The following is a 17,067-nucleotide window of genomic DNA, read 5'->3' as shown; positions in this document are numbered from 1 at the left end:
ACAGAGAGAGAAATAGCACATGAGCAGAGGAAGCACTTACAGAAAATAAACACTGATACATCACCAGAAAGTACATTTTCAAAACCTGGAGACTCTGACTTTTTGTTGATGTTCTAATATAAAGACTTTCCCTCTATTATAACAATGAAAGGCTGAGATAGACAACCATTGTACATGGCAGATACTGTTGTAACACATTCATTCATACCTCCCCCGCCCCCCCGTTATAGTTAAAATAGCAAACCAATTAAGTGTAGACAAGCCATCTGCAGTGTTGGGCAAATTACACTGAACATTAGAAAAATCATCTTTGGATTCGTAAATTCACTACATGGGATGTGGTAACCACAGAGAAGACAAATACTTGACCCCATGGGTGTGTCTACACTACATGGATCCGTTGATGGAGCCATGTAGTCTAGACACACTCCATATGAGGGTTTTTTGCAGACCAGTCTGTGACGAAATCTGTACTTTTAAAATACAAGCATTCTACTTTACTAAATGATCTTTGCCGGCAATAAACTGTCCAAACAGGGTAATTGCATGTAACAGCATTGCCCTGTCAATATTCCTTAGTCCTCTTATGGTGGAGCCAGTTGCAGGAGTGGGTAGATAGCCTCATCTTCACATGCTTTCGGTCCTGGGCCTCTTACCAAATCTGTCCTTTCACAGCCATTATTGTGGTGATTGTAATCTGGACACCTAAGCACTAGGAAATTACATCACAAATTCAAGATACATAATTCAATCGGCAGTTAAAGTTCTTATTGGTTACTAGCTGGAGTTACCTGGCATTGCTCGGGAAAGTGGAAGAACTGAGAGGAGGGAGGGGGAAGGGAGCCGCGCGACTGCCGCCAGCACCCAAGCCCGCCCTCTGCTTCCTTGTCCCTCTGCCGGCCTTGGTGAGTGATTGTCCCCACCGCCTCCCTTGGGAAGCCGCATCTCCCCGCACTGCCAAGCTCTGTGCAGCCCTGGAGAGAGGCGTTGGTCTCTCATCTCTTTCCTCCCACAGTACCTTAAAACCTTCTCCTGGATAAAAGATTATCCTATGCAAAGTTTGATTGTGGTAGCTCTTATAGTGTCCAAATTATTAGCACACAAACATACAGACATTCTCCTTTATATATTAGATGATTTAAAGGGCTGCAATTAATCCTAATTGGATCCATATAGTCTTAATCTTTGTAAACTGATATATGTCAAAAAGCTCTTTATAATTTTCTTTTAATCTGGAGGGTGTGTTACTTACTTTGACCTGAGATGATGTTCCTGATCGTTCCTTTCAATATTCCAGATAGTAAGGGAGTTTTCATTGGACAAACAAAGTTGGTGCCAGTTCATGGGGTTAAAGCTCAGAGAGGTCACTTCTACACCAGGTTGAGATTTACTGCACAACAGGATATTTTCTTGCCAGTCCCTTCAAAAGATAAAATTTAAAAATTGACACCGAGGGCAGTAGTTGATGCTCCGCTCCTCTCAGGCGTCTTGCACCTGATCACACACAAGCACTTTCTACTGCCAGTCAGGTTAATTCCTCTTGGCGGGAATGATAAAGGAAGCTGGATAATCAGCCATAAGTAAAACAAAAATATTCTTTAGGGCTGACATTGCTACTGAGAGCAAACGTTGCAATAATATGCAAAACAAACATGTCCGCAAGTGCTGCTGTGCCTCCAAAGCAGCACTGTTTTGTGGACAGGGCACGAAGCTGGGAGTCGTTTGTTAATTTCCTGAATAACACATTTGACGCCAAAGCTGCTCCTACCAATTTGCAAACTACACAGCTGTGTAGGGTACCATGAGATTCAGGACACCAAATTGCCCCAAATTTCATGGCGCCCTTGGCAGCTGCATGCTGCAGTATGTGGCGCTGCAGGCTCTGGCAGCCGGCCCCATCTCTAGGTCTACATCTCCATGGGCTGTGCCCAGCAAAGCCATCCCTACGTGGTGTGGGTCCCGGGAGAACCCCCCTGCTCTGCCCCTGCTTCACCCTTGCTCCCACTCTACCGCTTCCCCTAAGTCTCTATCTTGCTCACACTCTACCCCTTCTCCTAAACTCTCAGCCCTGCTCCACCCCACCCTGGCTCTTCCTGCCTCTGCTCCATCTCCAGCCCACCTTTATTCCACTAGGCGAGATTGCCTGGGGGATTGGTGTTGGCCTGCTGGCTTCCAGCCACATCGCTCTGCTTCCTGCTGCCAGTGAGTATGAGGATGGTTCCACCCCTTCCTCCAAACTCCTTCCCCCAAGCAATGCAGCTGGGAGTCAGGGGAGCAGAGTGGACTGTGGTCAAGTTGCTCTGCTTCCTACTGCTACGGGTGAGCTTAGAGGAAGGCCTGACCCCTGCTACCTCCCTATCTAGCTGCCCTGTTCTCATTCCCCACAGCTCCTTCCCCCGTGACCCCACAGCTCTTGAGCGCAGCCTCACTTGTAGAGGAGAGGGGCTGTGGAGGGCACCAGAACTTCTAGGGACTGCCCTGTTTGCTGCTAACTTCTTAGAAATCTTTGCAATTTAAAAATGTATTGGTCAACATGTAACTTGAAATTGGAGTTGGAATTTCAGCCTTGTTATGTACCACTAAGGTTAGAGTGAAGATCTCTAGCATGTAGGTGCTACTTCAAATGAGTTTAATATAATCCTGTTGGTCTAGCTTGTAACAAATTCATTTATAGATATTGATCAGGATGCAAGAAAATTATTAACATTAATATCAGATGGAAAAAAGAAAACATGATTTAAGAGGTGTACTTTATCTTGATACACTAGTATTAACACATGTTCAGTAGCTTCCATTAATATTAAAGGAAATTACAAGGTGAAATTCTGGCATGAAAAGATGTTAGTATAGTGCTCTCTCTAAAGATCTGTCAGGGTGCTCCAATACATAGCAAGCTGTGCCAAGATTCTTTTGTAGTAGCTAATTTACTAAGGTACAATGTGATATGGTGCATGTGTCTGGCACTGAGTCATTGCTTTGAACAGAAGAAAGATCTAGGGATAAAATGTCTCCCACGAAAAGCAGCTTTTCATTATCAATAAGCTTCCTATACTTCACGTCCAAGCAATCTTATTAACATCTTTTACCTGCACGTAGCAAACATTTTGAAGTTTGCAATACATATAGACATTGCACAAACATCATGCTGAAATTGCAGCACACTACTAAAATATTCTGCTCTATTTTATCCTGTAAAATATTACTTCTATGTATTCAAAGTAGAAAGAATTCACATTGATGGATAAATTAGACTGCATAGATGAAGGCCCGGATTGTGCAATGAAATTCACACAGCACACAGGTAATTGAGTGGAGCTCATTGCCGGATCAAGGCCTACTATTATAACAACATTCTGGGATATTTTTTATTAAATTGTTTCAGACTTAAATTGTCGGTCAAATTCATTCGGGGGTCACTTTGCTGGTTAAATAATCTTAAAGCAGATGGCCTTAGGAAGTTCCATTACTTGGAAAAGTTCCAGCATTTCCAGTGGAAATGCCTATCCTTATAGATACAGAATCTCTCTAGGACTAGCATAATCTTTCAAACTGATGGAACTTCTAAAGTGCAGACAAGGCATAAACTCAGCCAAACATGTTAATTTTGTTGTGAATGATCATCGTTCATGCCTTTTAGAAAGTAAGCTCTTCTCGATAGAAAGTCTGTTGACTGACTGGTATGCTTTATCTGTTGTAAAGTACATTTAAGCCTAAATCCTGAGATGAAGTGCACAGCTAGAGTATGTAGTGAACGCTGTTGTTCTCTCCTGGGGACTGAGAAGAGAATTACAGAAACTAAGAGTTGGAAGAGACCTCAGGAGGTCATCTAGTCCATCCCACTGCTCAAAGCAGGACCAACCCCAACTAAATCATCCCAGCCAGGACTTTGTCAAGCCTGACCTTAAAAATATCTATGAATCATAGAGCTGAAAGAGACCTCAGGAGGTCATCAAGTCCAGCCCCCTGCTCTAGGCAGGACTAATCCCAACTAGATCAACACAGCCAGGGCTTTGTCAAGCCGAGACTTAAACACCTCTAGGGATGGAGATTCCACCACTCCCTAGGCAACCCCTTTCAGTGCTTCACTAGTGAAATAGTGCAATCCATCCCATCATCCAGATCATTAATGAAGATGTTGAACAACACTGGCCCCAGGACCGACCCCGCAGCACTCCAATACATACTTCTTAACTTGCTGGCAAGAATACTGTAGAAGACTATACAAAACCTTTGCTAGAGTCAAGGTATATTGTGTATCAACCACTTTCCCCATATCCACATAGCCAGTTATCTCATCATAGAAGGCAATTAGATTGGTCAGGCATGACTTGCCCTGAGTGAATCCATGTTGACTGTTCCTGCTCTCCTCTCCTCCAAGTGTTTCAAAGTGGATTCAAAAGATTTTTCATTATCGTTATAATTAATTATTACTGCAGGGGGTTGGGGGTGGCAGCTCTTGCGTATAATCCCAGACACTTGGAAAGTTGAGGCTGGCTGATTGCTCACAGCTATAATGAGTTATACTCGTCAGGTATCCGGTGCCACCGACAGCCTGCCCAGTTAGGGAGCCGAAAGCCTAGCTGGAACAACACAAATGATATCTTGAGATGGGTGCTCTCTCTGGGAGGACTGCTGTTCTCAGCCGGAAGTTAAGACAAGGGTGGTGGTGCTTTAAGATGAGAGAAACTGGGAATTCTCAGGGATGTGATTGGCAGGGCCGCAGGACACCCTAAAATTTGGGGCACCATCGGGACAGCAGGTAAAAGTAGGTTGGTTTCCACAGGTACATGTGTGGGAGCTGATCCACTCCCGCTGTCCCTGTGTATATGGGGAGAGTGGTGTTCTGGATTGCTGCCACAGGCCGCCCGAGCCCAGGGCTGCAGATGGAATGGCTGAGCCCCTGGGCAAAGTGGCGGGAGGAGAGGGGGCATCTCCAGTACCCAGAACGGTGGGGCTTTGGGTGGAAGGCACAGGGTTGGTGGCTAGTCTCTCCCAGCCATACCTTCAGCAATGCCTGGCTTGTGTTGCCCAGGGCTCCAGCAGTAATTTGAAGGGACTGGGGCTCTGGCCAGCATTGTGATATGGGAAGCTCTGGACCTTTTTAAATTGCTAGGCCCCAGGAATGCTGCCCCTTTTGCCCTATCCCTGGCCCTAAACCCAGCTTCTCACATATTAGAGGCTGAAACACTGATTTACAGCAAGCTGCGGAGCCAAGTGACAGCCTTCGCAGCAGCTAGGTGAGGCATTTAACCCCTTTCTCTGCTGGACTCTCCCAAACAATGCCCTATGGGGACGGGGAGAGTGCAAAGGGCTCTGGGCAGGGAGCGGAAACAAATCGCTTGGGGGATGTGGGGCGGGAGGGTTGCCTAGGGCCCCATAAATTCTAAGGATAGCCCTGTTGATAGGAGTGCTGAAGCTTCTTAAGGGAAAACTAATATATAGCCTTTACATAGCACTTTTTATCCCCAATCTGCTTTACGAATTTTAACTAATGAATACTCATATGAGCTCCATGAAGTAATTAAGATTCATTATCCTCATTTTACAGAGGAAATGACTGAGTGGGGACATTAACATGGCAGGCCCAGGACCCTCAAGGGAGCCAGTGTCAGCATTAAAAGTCAGCAGTTCCTGACTATAAGTCCTGTGCCCTGGCTAGCAGGCAACTTTCTTTCACAATTACCACTGAAGTCAGCTTCCAGGACTGTTCACATAATTAAGTGATGGAAATAGCTTATTTTCCTGGATGTCATAAATGCATCACAATGTAAAAGCTTGAAGAGAACAGTCTGGAAGTCAGCTATGGCAAAATAACAATTAATTTTATATGGTGTTTTCCACACCGGCCAATGCAAGACAATTCTGGCAGAGAACGTTTGCAGGCAGTGGCAGATTAGAGAGGAAGGAGGAAGCAAAGGTGTCATTTGGACTTACTGGTTTCTCTTGACAAGTAAGTAACTGAAGCCCTGCTCAAGGAATGTACATACAAAAACCCTGACCTAAGCTACTCAGTATTATAGGAAAACGTCTGACACTTACCATATGGAAAGAACAAATTCTGGAACTGAAGAGTAACTGGCCAGATAAGGACCCATGTAACTGAATGCAAGTAAAGAATAGTTCAGCTGAGCCTGCCCTAAAATATAAAATCAATAGCAAGGGTTTTAGTAAGCTTTAAACTTTGCTTTGGACAACCACAGGCCTGATGCTTTGCTCCATCCGTGATAATTCACTTTGATTTGGCCATATAAAGATAATTTTCGTTATGAGTTCTAAGAAACAAATTGGATGTAAAACTGCTTGTATAGATCTCTTCTAGCAATGGAATAGTCTTCACAGATATCACCCCTTCAATCCCAGGCAACACATGATTTTTTGTGTTGCCCCCTAGGTAACATGATTGCCCTCTAGGTAACATTCTCCTGGGCACTTCCATCTAGTTGTATTAATATTTTGTGCTGTTATAGTAGGGATGTGAATGGTTAACCACCTCTGGATAAATGGTGGGGGCCTAGACTGGGTGTGCCTCAGGCAGGGGCGCTCCAGCCAGCCACAGCAGCCCCTGAAGAAATGCTGCTCTTTGCCTGCTGTTTTTGCATTTTAAAGAGTTAACTGACCCATCATATTTCTATAGTTTGAAAGAATCCATTATGTGGACAGAGAGGCTGGCATCAATCTTCTACTGATTAAACTTCATTCTTTAACTGATTAAATCAGCCCATGAGGTAGGATGCTCTGGAGTAATATACAGGCAGTCCCCGGGTTACATGGATCCGACTTACATCGGATCCCTACTTACAAACGGGGTGAGGCAACCCCGCACTAGCTGCTTCCCCCCAGCAGACCAGGGAGACGCGAAGCTAGCACCCCCCTCCCCCAGCAGACCAGGGAGACGCAGAGCGGCTTTTCTCAGCAGACACCTCAGCTTGAGAATAAAGGACTAAGGGAAGTGAGGTGTGGGAGAATAAAACCGAGCTCTGGAGAAATGTTGGCTAGAGTTTCCCCTACAATATGTACCAGTTCCGACTTACATACAAATTCAACTTAAGAACAAACCTACAGTCCCTATCTTGTACGTAACCCAGGGACTGCCTGTATCCAGCAATAAAACAGGTAAGAAGAGAAGACAACTAGGTTTCTTTCTGTGGAGTCAGATATAGGAGGGCTTCTTATGAAACAGTCAGGAGAGGGCATCATTATTAACTAACTTCTTCAAAAGCAAACACCCTAAAAAACCCAAATTCAATGAGAACTCCTTTGCTACTGAGAAAATTTTCTGCATGTTTGGCTATGTCTACACCGCCTCTTTTTAGCGGAAGAGGCAATGCAAATAAAGCGTTCATTAGCGACTTCTCGTGCTTCATTTGCATATTCTCTTCCGATGCTTTTTGAGGAAGAGGTTTTTGCACACAAAAAAAGCAGTGCAGATGTGTCTGTTTTGCGCAAAAAAAACCTTTTGCGCAAGAACATGTAAACCTCATTTTTTGAGAAATAAGGTTTCTTACGCAAAAGGGTAGTTTTGTGCAAAACGGACCCATCTATAGGGTTCCTGCACAAAAGGGAGTTTTTGTGCAAAACAGACCCATCTACACTGCTTTTTTTGCACAAAAACCTCTTTCACAAAAAGCATCAGAGGAGACTATGCAAATGAAGTGTGAAACATTGCATTGCCTCTTCCACAAAAAAGAGGCAGTGTAGATGTACTGCTTATGTGTCTTATTCCGAAGAGAGAGATGAATTAGTAATTCAAGATATTTTAATCAAGCTGCTAACATTGCTGACTCAGATTTCAGTAGGAACAGAGACTGACCCTATTGCAAAGATCCCATGGACTTCCTCAGGTGCAGCATTAGCCCTTCATAGTGCCCTCTCATTCAGCTCTTAGCTGTGCTTACAAATGTAATGGGTTTGTAGTGGATCTAAGGGCTACAGATCTGGGTCTTTATTTAAAAGCAGTACAAGGATCTTTATAGGACTCCCTGCATCTCTCCTGTCACTGCAAACCTTTCTGCTGTGTTGCTTTTGCCCTTCGCAAGATGGAGATTTAATATTTATTTTAAAAGAATAGAAACAAGGAAGGAAACCTCCATCCCTACCTTTTATTTCTGTCTGTTTAACCAGTCCTGGAAAAGCATAGATATAGATGACAGGATTTAGCTTCTGGTCTGAAAAAGCCACCACTTGACTGTTCCCATTCACAGCAAAAGCTCCCACGAGGCCATTCATACACTTCAGAAATGTCCTCTTCTGTGTTTCAATGTCCACGAAAAGGATGTAGTTGCCAGAAGGGTAACAGATAGTCTTGTTGTTGACAAAACCAACATTCCTGTTCGTGAATCCCTGAACCCATCTTTGGGGGAAAGTAAGTGAGCATTAAACACTGGACATAAACACATTTTACTTAAAATATAATGTGGAACAAAAGGATGGCAACAAATGGAAATTACTTTTGATCCAAGACCTGGGACTTGCTATATTCAGCCCTGGACCAGTTTCAAAAAATCACCACTGGGAGGGATGGGGAGCAGAGACGGTTTCAAGATCTAGCATCAAGAAGAATTAGCGCAGCACTTCTCAAAGCATGGGACATGTCCCATTTGGGGATGCACAAAGGACTAGGAAGAGGAGCTGGGACAGATGTCTATTTTTTTTCTCTAGTTCCAGATTTTACTTAAAAAAATCTGCCTGGTCCAAACACAGCTTTTGTAATCATGTCTGTTAAGGGTGTGGGTTTTTCTGGATATAGTTATAATGGAAAAACTGAAGAAGTGGGTTGAGCCCATGAAAGCTCATGATATCGCAGCGTTTCTTAAACTGTGTTCCACGGCACAGAGGCAGTCAGAGGTGTGCTGCAGAGAGAACAGAAAAAAATTCTGCTCCCCCACACCCTGCAGAGCCCGTAGACAGCTCCCTTCTCCCCAGCCGCAGGACAGCCCTCCCTGTCCCACGGGGCCTCCAGGGCTTCGCAGCCCCTCCTCCTCCATGTGTGCAGGCAGCTGCTTTTACAGCTGCCACTGCTGCTGGGAGGAAGAGGGGTGGCCAGAGCTGAGGAGTCACTCCCGGACCTTGCTGTTTTAAAACTGCCGCCTGTGGGGAACCAGGCTCAGGCTCAGGCTCAGGCTCTGCTGCCGCCCCCTACCTGGGGCACTCTCGGGATCTGCTGCCCCCTCCTTGGCGCATGCTCCTGCTCTGCTGCCCCCATGAGCTGCTGCTCTCTCTCCCTTGTGCCCCTCCCCTGCCTGCTGGGGAAGTGGCAGAGTTGGATGTGGCCGGGATGGTCGGGGTTTCTACTCTTCCCCCCACCCACCGTCCTGCCAACGGGAAGCCTGGCCTGGTGCTGCAGCTGCACTGGGTTCCCCGCTGCATGGGTGGGGGAAGAGGGGGAAACTGAGCTCTCCATCCCTGTCCCTCCCCCCAGAAACAAGAGCATGCTCCCTGGAGGCTTTCCCTGCTACAGCAGGGTGCCAAGCCAGGCAAGCATCTAGGGTTGCCAGGTGTCCAGTATTCTACCGGACAGTCCGGTTTTTGAGGCCTCTGTCTGGTAAAAAAAATCCAGAAAATACCAGACATGTGCAATGTCTGGTATTTCCTGGATTTCTGGCTGGGCATGGGACGGAAGCCTGGCGGAGGGAGTGGCTGGGAGGCGGGGCGCGATCGGCGCTGGGAGCCCTGGCTGAGTCTGAAGCCCTGTCCCTGCTCCTGAGCATGTGGTGGAGCTACAGCCGGACTCACTTGCACTTCTCCAGACCGTGCATGGGACTGACAGCGCCCCGGGATCTACACGTGTCTGGGTCAGTTCCACCTTACCCCCTCGCTTTCCCCGACTCTTCCCAACCAGCTCCACTGCCCCCGACCCACTCCCAGCCACTCCTGCTTCCTGCCGGCCGGTTCTTCTCCTCCCGATCTCCCCTGGCCAGCCACGCTACCTCCAACATCAAAAGCCTTTGTCGACCTCCCCGGTAAACCTCATCCCACAAGGCATAACGGGGCGGTCAACAAAGGCTTTTGATGTCGACCACTGAGCATCCAGACTACTGCGCTGTGCCAACAAACAGCTGATTGGCACAGCGCGGCAGCCATTTTGATGTAAATGAAGCTTCATTTTGCTATGTCTACAAAGCTCATCTAGCTATGCAGTGTAGACATAAGACACCACATTACTTGATCACCTTCTGTCTGCAAGCCCAGCTGGGTGGGGCCACAGCAGGGGGTATGGGTGAGGAGGAAGGAGAGGCTCCAGCTGTTAGTGCCTCACTATGCCCCAACCAGTTAGGTCAGTGGAAGCTCTCCTGGTGAGGACATGTCAGACGGGACATGCATCACTGCAGTAATTACTGCAACAGCTGTACATCAACCTAACTTCGGGTGACTTAATTGTGTAGTGGAGACAGGGCCATAGTCTTTTCTCTTATCGCTTCTAGTCATTTTTCTACTTCTGTTTTCTTTTTCTGTAGTGGTCTTTTCTTTCTTGGGGGGGGGGGGGGCTCTCCTCGCATTCTCCACATGATAGCTTTCTTTTACACCGCTGGTGAGTGCTGCCAGAGTGTTCTTGCTGCACGAGAGGTTTGGGGTTTGTGTGTTCATTTGTGCTTTCTTGAGGGATGAGCATATGTTTACTGAAGAGCTAAGCACCCTGGCAACAGAGATGATAAATTAAGCTAGTGAACTTCTGTCCGAGCCCTCGAAGGCTATGTCTACGTAACAGCATTATTTTGGAATAACGGATGTTATTCTGAAATAACATAGTCTGCGACTATACCACAAGCAGTTATTTTGACATAATGTCAAAATAATGTCGAGCTGGAAGACTTCTTACTCAGACTCCTGTAACTCTCATTTTATGAGGAATAAGGGAAGTCAGAGGAAGAGTGCTCTTTCTTGGATTGCCAGCTGTGTAGACAGTGCCAAAAGCTGAAAAAACCTATTTCGACTTAAGCTACGCAACTGACGGAGCTCAAATTGTGTAGGTTATTTCGGCTTTAGCTGTGTAAACGTGCCCTAAATGTGCCCCAGATTTACGGCCAGCCTGCACATGTTGGCAGACCTGTATGAATGTTCAGAGGACTAGTAACTCACTTTTACCCAGCACAGATTTAGGACCAGTATTGTAAAAAGCATTTTTTTATGTGCATACACTGAAAAAACGTCTCTGAAACATATATGCACAAAGTTATTATGATGGTCATGCAATTTATGCTTATAAAACATACATGTATCGCTTCACAATCAAAATCAGTCTGCAAGCTGAAAATTCAAGTCACAATCTGCAAACAAACTCAATTTCTCTGGAGGGAATCACAAAGCTGGTCAGAAATTTTCAGATGGAACAGTTTTGTCAGAAAATGCAGATTCAGCAAAAGCAAAACATTTCATGGTCACATGCTGATTGATTTTAAAAAATGGAATGGATGGTTTTTATAAGGTCCTTCTGTTTTGACCTTTTCGGGACAGAACATTTTTATGTTCCATTGCAAAACTACTGCTCATTTGATTTTTATGATATAATAAATATGCTAATTATATTTTCTAAAAAGTTATTTCACAGACATTTTCAAAAAATTGTTTTCATTTCAATTCAGAATGGGAAATGTTTTCAGAATCACAGAATTCTCTGAAATGCAAAATCTTGTTTTCACCAAGCTCTAGAGGTCACCTCAAATTTCAGGACTATATAGCACTTTAAAGACTAACAAGATGGTTTATTAGATGATGAGCTTTTGTGGGCCAGACCCACTTCCTCAGATCAAATAGTGGAAGAAAATAGTCACAACCATATATACCAAAGGATACAATTAAAAAAAATGAGCACATATGAAAAGGACAAATCACATTTCAGAACAGAAGGGGGATGCGCGGGGGGGGGGGGGGGGGGGGAAGGAAGGTAAATGTCTGTGAGCTAATGGTATTAGAGGTGATAATTGGGGAAGCTATCTTTGTAATGGGTAAGGTAGTTGGGGTCTTTGTTCAGCCCCCTGCGGACCTCAAATTTCTTGAGTGATCTCTTTAAACTGAACATAACTGCATTGGCTAGCTTCAGAGACCCAGGAAAGATTTGGAATTGGGGCACATTAAGGTTAATGGGCGCTGGGCACATGAGGTGAATGGGGACTGAAGGCAGCACACATGGGGTTGATAAAGGGATGAGGCACATGGACATTGGAGTAAAGGGCGGTGCTGAAGATGGGACTAATGGGGGGCTGAGGATCTTGGAGTTAGGGCGTGGGGTATATGGAATTAGGGGCAGGGCAAGGCAGCTCAAGGAGACACATGCGGTGAAGAGGGCGGGGTATATGGGATTAAAGGATGGGGCAAGGAGGCTCAAGGAGGCACATAGGGTTGAGAGTGGGGTATATGGGATTATGGGGGTGGGGCAAGGCAGCTCAGAGAGACATGCGGTTAAGGGGGCGGGGTATATGGAATTAGGGGCAGGACAAGGCTCCTTAGGGAGGCACATCGGGTTAGGGGGTGGGGTCTATGGAATTAGGGGGTGGGACAAGGCAGCTCAGGGAGGCATAAGGGGTTAAGGGGGCAGGGTATATGGGATTGCAGAGCAAAGTAGCTCAGGGAGGCAAATGGGGGTAAAGGGGCAGAGCATATGGAATTGGGGTGGGGCAAGGAAGCTCAGGGAGGTGGGGGGTATATGGGATTAAGGGGCGGGGTCTATAGAATTAGGGCGAGGCAAGGCAGCTCAGGGAGGTATACTATGGGGCAGAGGGCAGGGTATATGGGATTAAGGGGCGGGGTCTATGGAATTAGGGCGGGGCAAAGAGGCTCCGGGAGGTATTACATGGGGTAGGGGCGGGGCTATGGGGCTAAGGGGCGGAGCGAGGCGGCTCCGGGAGGTATGACATGGGGTAGGGGCGGGGCTATGGGGCTAAGGGGCGGGGCTAAGGGGCGGGGCGAGGCGGCTCCGGGAGGTATGACATGGGGTAGGGGCGGGGCTATGGGGCTAAGGGGCGGGGCTAAGGGGCGGGGCGAGGCGGCTCCGGGAGGTATGACATGGGGTAGGGGCGGGGCTATGGGGCTAAGGGGCGGGGCGAGGCGGCTCCGGGAGGTATGACATGGGGTAGGGGCGGGGCTATGGGGCTAAGGGGCGGGGCGAGGCGGCTCCGGGAGGTATGACATGGGGTAGGGGCGGGGCTTTGGGGCTAAGGGGCGTGGCTAAGGGGCGGGGCGAGGCGGCTCCGGGAGGTATGACATGGGGTAGGGGCGGGGCTTTGGGGTTAAGGGGCGGGGCTATGGGGCTAAGGGGCGGGGCAAGGCGGCTCCGGGAGGTATGACATGGGGTAGGGGCGGGGCTTTGGGGCTAAGGGGCGTGGCTAAGGGGCGGGGCGGGGCGGCTCCGGGAGGTATGACATGGGGTAGGGGCGGGGCTTTGGGGTTAAGGGGCGGGGCTATGGGGCTAAGGGGCGGGGCAAGGCGGCTCCGGGAGGTATGACATGGGGTAGGGGCGGGGCTTTGGGGCTAAGGGGCGTGGCTAAGGGGCGGGGCGAGGCGGCTCCGGGAGGTATGACATGGGGTAGGGGCGGGGCTTTGGGGCTAAGGAGGGGCACAGGCAGCGGGGGGCGAGGGACGCGCGGCCTCCCCCACCTCACTTCCAGGTCGGCTTCCCAGGCGCGGCGGCGGCCGCTGTCGCTGTCGCTGTCACTCTCCTCCTCCGACTCCATAGTCACCCCCCGCCGGCAGCAGCTCCGCGGCCGCACCGTTTACATCGGTCTCCTAGGAACGAACAACAGCCTCTGCCATTGGCTGTTGCCGGCGCTCCCCCCCACCCCCGCCGTACACCAGCGTCCGAACGTGCAGCGGATTGGTTGTCGCCGGCAGCGAGCGTTCAGCCAATGAGCGGCGGGCTGGCTGTCCGGGGAGCGCGCGGTTGGCACGTGCCCCACCCACCCAACACTCCAAGTGGGAGCAAGGGCTGGGCTCCAGGGAGGGACAGGGCGAGGGTGAGCCTGCTGCAGGCATGCGCTGGGGTGTGTGAGCTCAATGCACCAGGGAACGAGAGACCCTTGCCCATTGAGGGGAGGGATAGCTCAGTGGTTTGGGCATTGGCTTGCTAAACTCAGCGTTGTGAGTTGGCTCCTTGTGGAGCTGATTTGGGGGCAAAAATTTGTCAGGATGGTACTTGGTCCTGCTGTGAAGGCAAGGGACTGGACTCAATGACCAAGGTCCCTGCCAGTTCTAGGAGAGAGGCAATCTTTATAAATTCTGAAGAGTGGTCCTGCCCCTCTCTCTCATATGAGCACAACAAGGAGTCCCTGGACCCTGGCACTTGAAAGGCTAACCCATTGATTAGGACCAAAATGAATATTTTGTATTGCGTTCTGAAGTGGTGACCCCCTGTGGTCATTCTTATTTCTTATAAAAGCATCCCACCGTCCAGATCCAATTCTGTCGCAGGACTCAGAAATCTTCTGGTCGACAGTTTAACTGCTCCTAAGAAACAGTGGTGTCCTGGGAAGCTATAGCCACAGAAGGAGTTGCAATAAAGGATAACAGGGACCAGTCCTGAGGACCACTCTGAATATCCAGACAGACCTGTGAACTGGAGTTAATTCAGTAGGAACAGAGAGCAGAGCACTGGGGTTATGTGATCAGGGTTGCTAAACAGAGAAGTTATTGTATTATGTACCAGATGGAACTACTTCAGGATGTGCCACGCCAATCTGAGATATGAATCAGCTTAGATGTCAGAAATATTCTTTTGCCTCCCATAGTGAAAAGTAATCTGAACGGATGGTTATTGCAATGTCATGGTGAGCTATACATTTATATGTGTACTGTCCAACGCCAGAATTCATCATTATCCAGACTGGACATTTGATCTGAACTCTGTCCCACACTTGCCATGGACTCAAAGCGCTCCTGCCCAACTGTAGACTGATTCTTTATGTTGCTCTGTATGTAGGTGAGCCCTTTATATATAATACAATATTCTGCATTTTTATGGCCCTTTCATCCTACAGTGTTTTAAAACATTATGCACAGCACCGCTGAAATGGAGTGGTCTTTGTGGTCGAGGGCACCCACAAAGAGCACAGAGGACACTGCACAACAGTGGAGGACAGACAATGGACATTTTAGCCAAGGACAATAGGACAGAGTTGTACCTTGCCAATACTGCCATGATATTGCCCATACAGATCACTCAGTAAATTGCATAATACCTAGGCAGGATGAGGAGCTTTGTTCATACTAATGAGACTGGATGCCAGGATTCCAGGGAGTTGTCTTTATGTTCAGACCTGAGGCTAAGATAGAACCTCTCTAGTCCTCTGGACCTGATTGGTGCCAAATCAGAGAATCTGCCAAACCACGGGAGGTTAATATCATAGGAAGTGGATCTCTTTTTATTTTGCTGAGGAGCATAAATGGAACAGCACTTGCAGTGCTCCTTACCAATGTATGACTATCCTGATACACCCTATATACTTCTACACCTAGCCAAAGGTTATCATCTCTCTCTGTAATAAAGTATTAGTGTTGTTACACAATTTTACTATATTGACACAAGGAAATAAGTAGATAAAAACATGCTTATGTTTAGCAGGATCACCAACACTTCCACTGCTTACTGGGCTCTTAGAAGACATTTCAAGGTAAATTAGAGAGAACATTGGGAGCTAGGACTGGTGGCTGTAAACAAACTTTATGGGGCTGTGGGAAACTTGGCCACACTCATAAGTAGACATCTGGCTGACCAAAATCATGCTGCTGGACCACAAATGTTGCCAGATGAGAGTGGTGGACTAGAAAGATTTAACCTGTACTTCCGTAACCAAAGAGGATAGGACTGTTCCTTATTTAAACCTCGCCCTAAGTCAGAAGTACATCTGATAAATAAGGACACTCAGAGCAAAACAGAAATATTGCCTAAGAAATTATTGATTTTGGTAGGTGGGGCATTATGTGTTTAAGACTTTCTGGAGTAAGTAGCAATCACAGCAAAGGGTGGTACAAGAAACTGCAGAGGCATGGATTATGTTTGTCCAGTGCACTAACCGCTTAGGCAGTACACACACTCCCTCATAGACACATGCCACTCCCTGGAGCAAAGTTAGATAACCAAACAGCAACAATGACTTAGCAAAAATTCAGGCCCTGGGCTCAGTGCCAACCTTAGGGTTCAAACTACTGAAACCATTGTGCTGAAAGGTGTAACCTAATGTTGTTATCAGATATTGATCACCTCACTACTGTCTCTCATGCTCTTTGGCCACAGAAGAGGTGGGATATTGATCCTCAAGCAATAACTAAGGGGCAAATCTACAGTCAATGGCAAAATAAAACAAGAGTTTTGGCAGTCTGTGAACTAGACTCTGTCAAATAGGCACAGCCTTGCAAGGTCACAGTACCCCAGGATGAGGGATTTCACCTTGTGCCTCATTTTATCATGAGAAACACCCTTTTAGTTGGCCCTTGCCTAAGTAATATTGGGTGGAAGGCTCTTTATGTCCTCCTTTAACTCTATTTTGCACTCACATAAGGGGCAGTTACACTCTGGCTGCAAATGACTTTACCCTGACAGGGTAGGAAAAATTTGACTACTTCTGTGTTCCCCTGGGGACTTGGGATCATGCGATGCTGCCTTGTCTTTCTCTACCCTTTCCCCCTCCATAGTTTGTGCACATTCAAGTCCTAGGCTGTGTCTACATTGGTGCGATCTTGCGCCAAAGCGGCCGCTCTTGTGCAAAAACTTGCTGCCTGTCTACACTGGCCGTGTGTTCTTGAGCAAGTACACTAATGTTCTACTGTATAAAATCAGGGCTTCTTGCACAAGAACTCTGATGCTCCCACTCAGGAATAAGCCCTCTTGCTCAACTGTTCTTGTGCAAGAGGCTGGTGAAGATAGGCAACATGAATTTCTTGCGCAAGAAAGCCCTATGGTTAAAATGGCCATCCGAGCTTTCTTGCCCAAGAGAGCATTTACACTGGCATGGATGCTCTTGCGCAAAAGCACATGCCAGTGTAGACGCTCTCTTCTGGAAGAGTTTTTGCACAAGAACTCTTCTGCAAAAGAGTTCTTGCACAAGATCATGCCAATGTAGACATAGCCCCCTACTGTGC

At 47.5% G+C, this 17,067-nt stretch overlaps 1 protein-coding gene across 3 annotated transcripts in view; it reads right to left on the bottom strand.

Annotated features, from left to right (window-relative positions):
• Positions 1-13,740, bottom strand: part of CFAP43 (cilia and flagella associated protein 43) — an 89,983-nt gene extending 76,243 nt beyond the window's left edge. For all 3 annotated transcript variants that reach the window (XM_075935526.1, XM_075935527.1, XM_075935528.1), the window contains exons 1-4: positions 13,591-13,740; positions 8,097-8,350; positions 6,040-6,136; positions 1,253-1,420 (exon numbers count right to left, since the gene is read on the bottom strand). In XM_075935526.1, coding sequence (XP_075791641.1) covers positions 1,253-1,420; positions 6,040-6,136; positions 8,097-8,350; positions 13,591-13,667 — 596 coding nt within the window. In that variant the 5' untranslated portion in view covers positions 13,668-13,740. The remainder of the gene's footprint in view (positions 1-1,252; positions 1,421-6,039; positions 6,137-8,096; positions 8,351-13,590) is intronic.
• Positions 13,741-17,067: the final 3,327 nt, after the last annotated feature.

The sequence above is a fragment of the Pelodiscus sinensis genome, chromosome 8 (genome assembly GCF_049634645.1).
Source record: "Pelodiscus sinensis isolate JC-2024 chromosome 8, ASM4963464v1, whole genome shotgun sequence".
Classification (NCBI taxonomy): domain Eukaryota; kingdom Metazoa; phylum Chordata; order Testudines; family Trionychidae; genus Pelodiscus; species Pelodiscus sinensis.
This window is presented reverse-complemented; position numbering and strand designations above follow the sequence as displayed.